The sequence below is a fragment of the Aplysia californica genome, unplaced genomic scaffold (assembly GCF_000002075.1).
Source record: "Aplysia californica isolate F4 #8 unplaced genomic scaffold, AplCal3.0 scaffold00314, whole genome shotgun sequence".
Classification (NCBI taxonomy): domain Eukaryota; kingdom Metazoa; phylum Mollusca; class Gastropoda; order Aplysiida; family Aplysiidae; genus Aplysia; species Aplysia californica.
Window position 1 is genome coordinate 567,951 of NW_004797584.1, and position 1,941 is coordinate 569,891.

Here is a 1,941-nt window from a genome sequence, read left to right on the forward strand (position 1 = left end):
GAAGCGCATAGAGCTAGCTGTGGGGCGGGGGTTTGCGCTATACAAAAGCTATCTATTATTATTATTATTATTATTATTATTATTATTATTATTACTATTATTATTATTATTACTTGTGTCTGTGGTGTAGCAGTTTGGCACTTCGCCGTCGCACTCAGAAGACTCGAGTACGACTTCAGTGTGGAGAGAATCTTTAATATAGATTCCGTCTTTCTGCTGGAACGTTGTACCCCTTCCAGCCCAGGTTGATCCTGACAAGAAAGGTCGAACCCAGCCTCCTAAAAAATCTAAACAGTGCTGATGGAGGCGTAAAACTTCCACACTTGCGTCTTTCTCTCTCGTCTTCTTTCCTCTAACCACCATAAAACAATGTATTCCACTTGTGAAATAACCTATCCCAGTAGGTGCTTGGCGGGTGCTCTGGTGTGGTTTTATCCTTCTTTCCTATAAAACATCTTTTGTCCTGATCTTTCCTCCTTTTTTATGTTTGTTACTCTCTTGTAACACCCCTAATTTTCGGCACTTATATGACCTTATTGTGTTGCAAGTGCCGTAAAAGTCTTACTTAAACTAAACTAACCTATCCCTGTCATGTCATAGTAGTGCGTGGAAGTCATACAAATATGAAACTACAGAACCTACACGGTTTTTTTTTCCCTTCCCGTCTCAGGACCAGCCCCGGGAGATGAAGCGCATTGCAAAGTTCCTCGGGATTGAATTAACGGACGACCTGATTAAGTCCATCTGCGAGGCAACGGGTATCTCAACCATGAAGGTAGCCTATAACAAAGGATTCAACGTCAGAAAAGGTACGCTATAATTATTCTAATTATTGTAGCAATATATCGTCTATGCCCCCATTGACAAAATTCAGACCATTTAAGATGCGGGCTGCGTTGGCTTCGCCTTTCTGGTAGTGCTGGGCAGCTGGGTTCCCGGTTATTGAAAGCTTGGAATCGCAGGAATCGACTCCGAACCCAATTAGATCTACTTACTTTCCAATGATGGGATTTCTTCCTGTGATTACCTGGTAGCTCCGAACATCTTTATGATTTGGGATAACTTTTATTTCGGAACACAACGAAGCATCAATTTTTATTTTTCCTAAATAAATTCTTAAAAATAAAAAAAGAAGATTTTACTGATTAAAGTAACTGGTTGCGGCTGGTTTACGTAAAAAGGAGTAGGAACTTTTCTTTCGCAGCATTAGTCTTGAGAATCAGTTCCCGACTAGATTCTTTTCCCAGCTCTACTTTCTGGACCAACCTGTTCTGAGAGGAACACACAGTATTCCAGCAGACAGACGAAGGTACTCGATAATAAAACCTCCCTACACTGGAATCGAACTCAAGTATTCTTCGTGCGACGGTGAAGTGCTCTATCGCTACACCATGCAGACGCCGGGGAGTCCACTTTGTGGAAACACTTACAACCGTTTGACCAAAGATCGTGGAGTAGAAAATCTTTGGTTTGACTGCTTAAACTACCATCTGTTTATTCCACTCAAGTTGCTGTAACAGTTTTACTATTCATTTTAATCGAAACACATGTCTACCAGAAGTTTTAGTTTTATAATCATATTATTATAATATACACAAGACAAAATTCATTTCTCTTTAATGGTGCCAAGCGAACTATTCCATTGTGTTTTACGTAACAACGTGAAAATACTAGATCTATCTATTTGCTCTATGTACACGCAACGTTTCTCTAAGAAATGTTAATATATTGTTTATGAAAATCGGATCTTGACCTAAGATATAAGAGAAGAACACTAGTTTTGATGTCTGATGAATTGATTTGTGCCCACAAGATGTCCTGCAAGTTCCAAGAAATCCTAATGTGTTTCGTATCTCAAGTTCCAAGAGATTATAATATATGTGTTTCGTGTCTCCCACCCCTCCCCCCTTTTCCCTTCTCTCTTTTCTCTTTCTTGACCCC

The 1,941-nt window shown here is 39.8% G+C and overlaps 1 protein-coding gene across 1 annotated transcript in view; it reads left to right on the forward strand.

The window, feature by feature from the left end:
* Positions 1–670: 670 nt before the first annotated feature.
* LOC101845859 (sulfotransferase family cytosolic 1B member 1) overlaps positions 671–1,941 on the forward strand; it is a gene marked incomplete at its 5' end in the record, with an annotated part of 2,600 nt that continues 1,329 nt past the window's right edge. Inside the window, 1 exon segment of the mRNA XM_005102126.3 lies at positions 671–809. Within this exon segment, the coding sequence (XP_005102183.2) occupies positions 671–809 (139 nt within the window).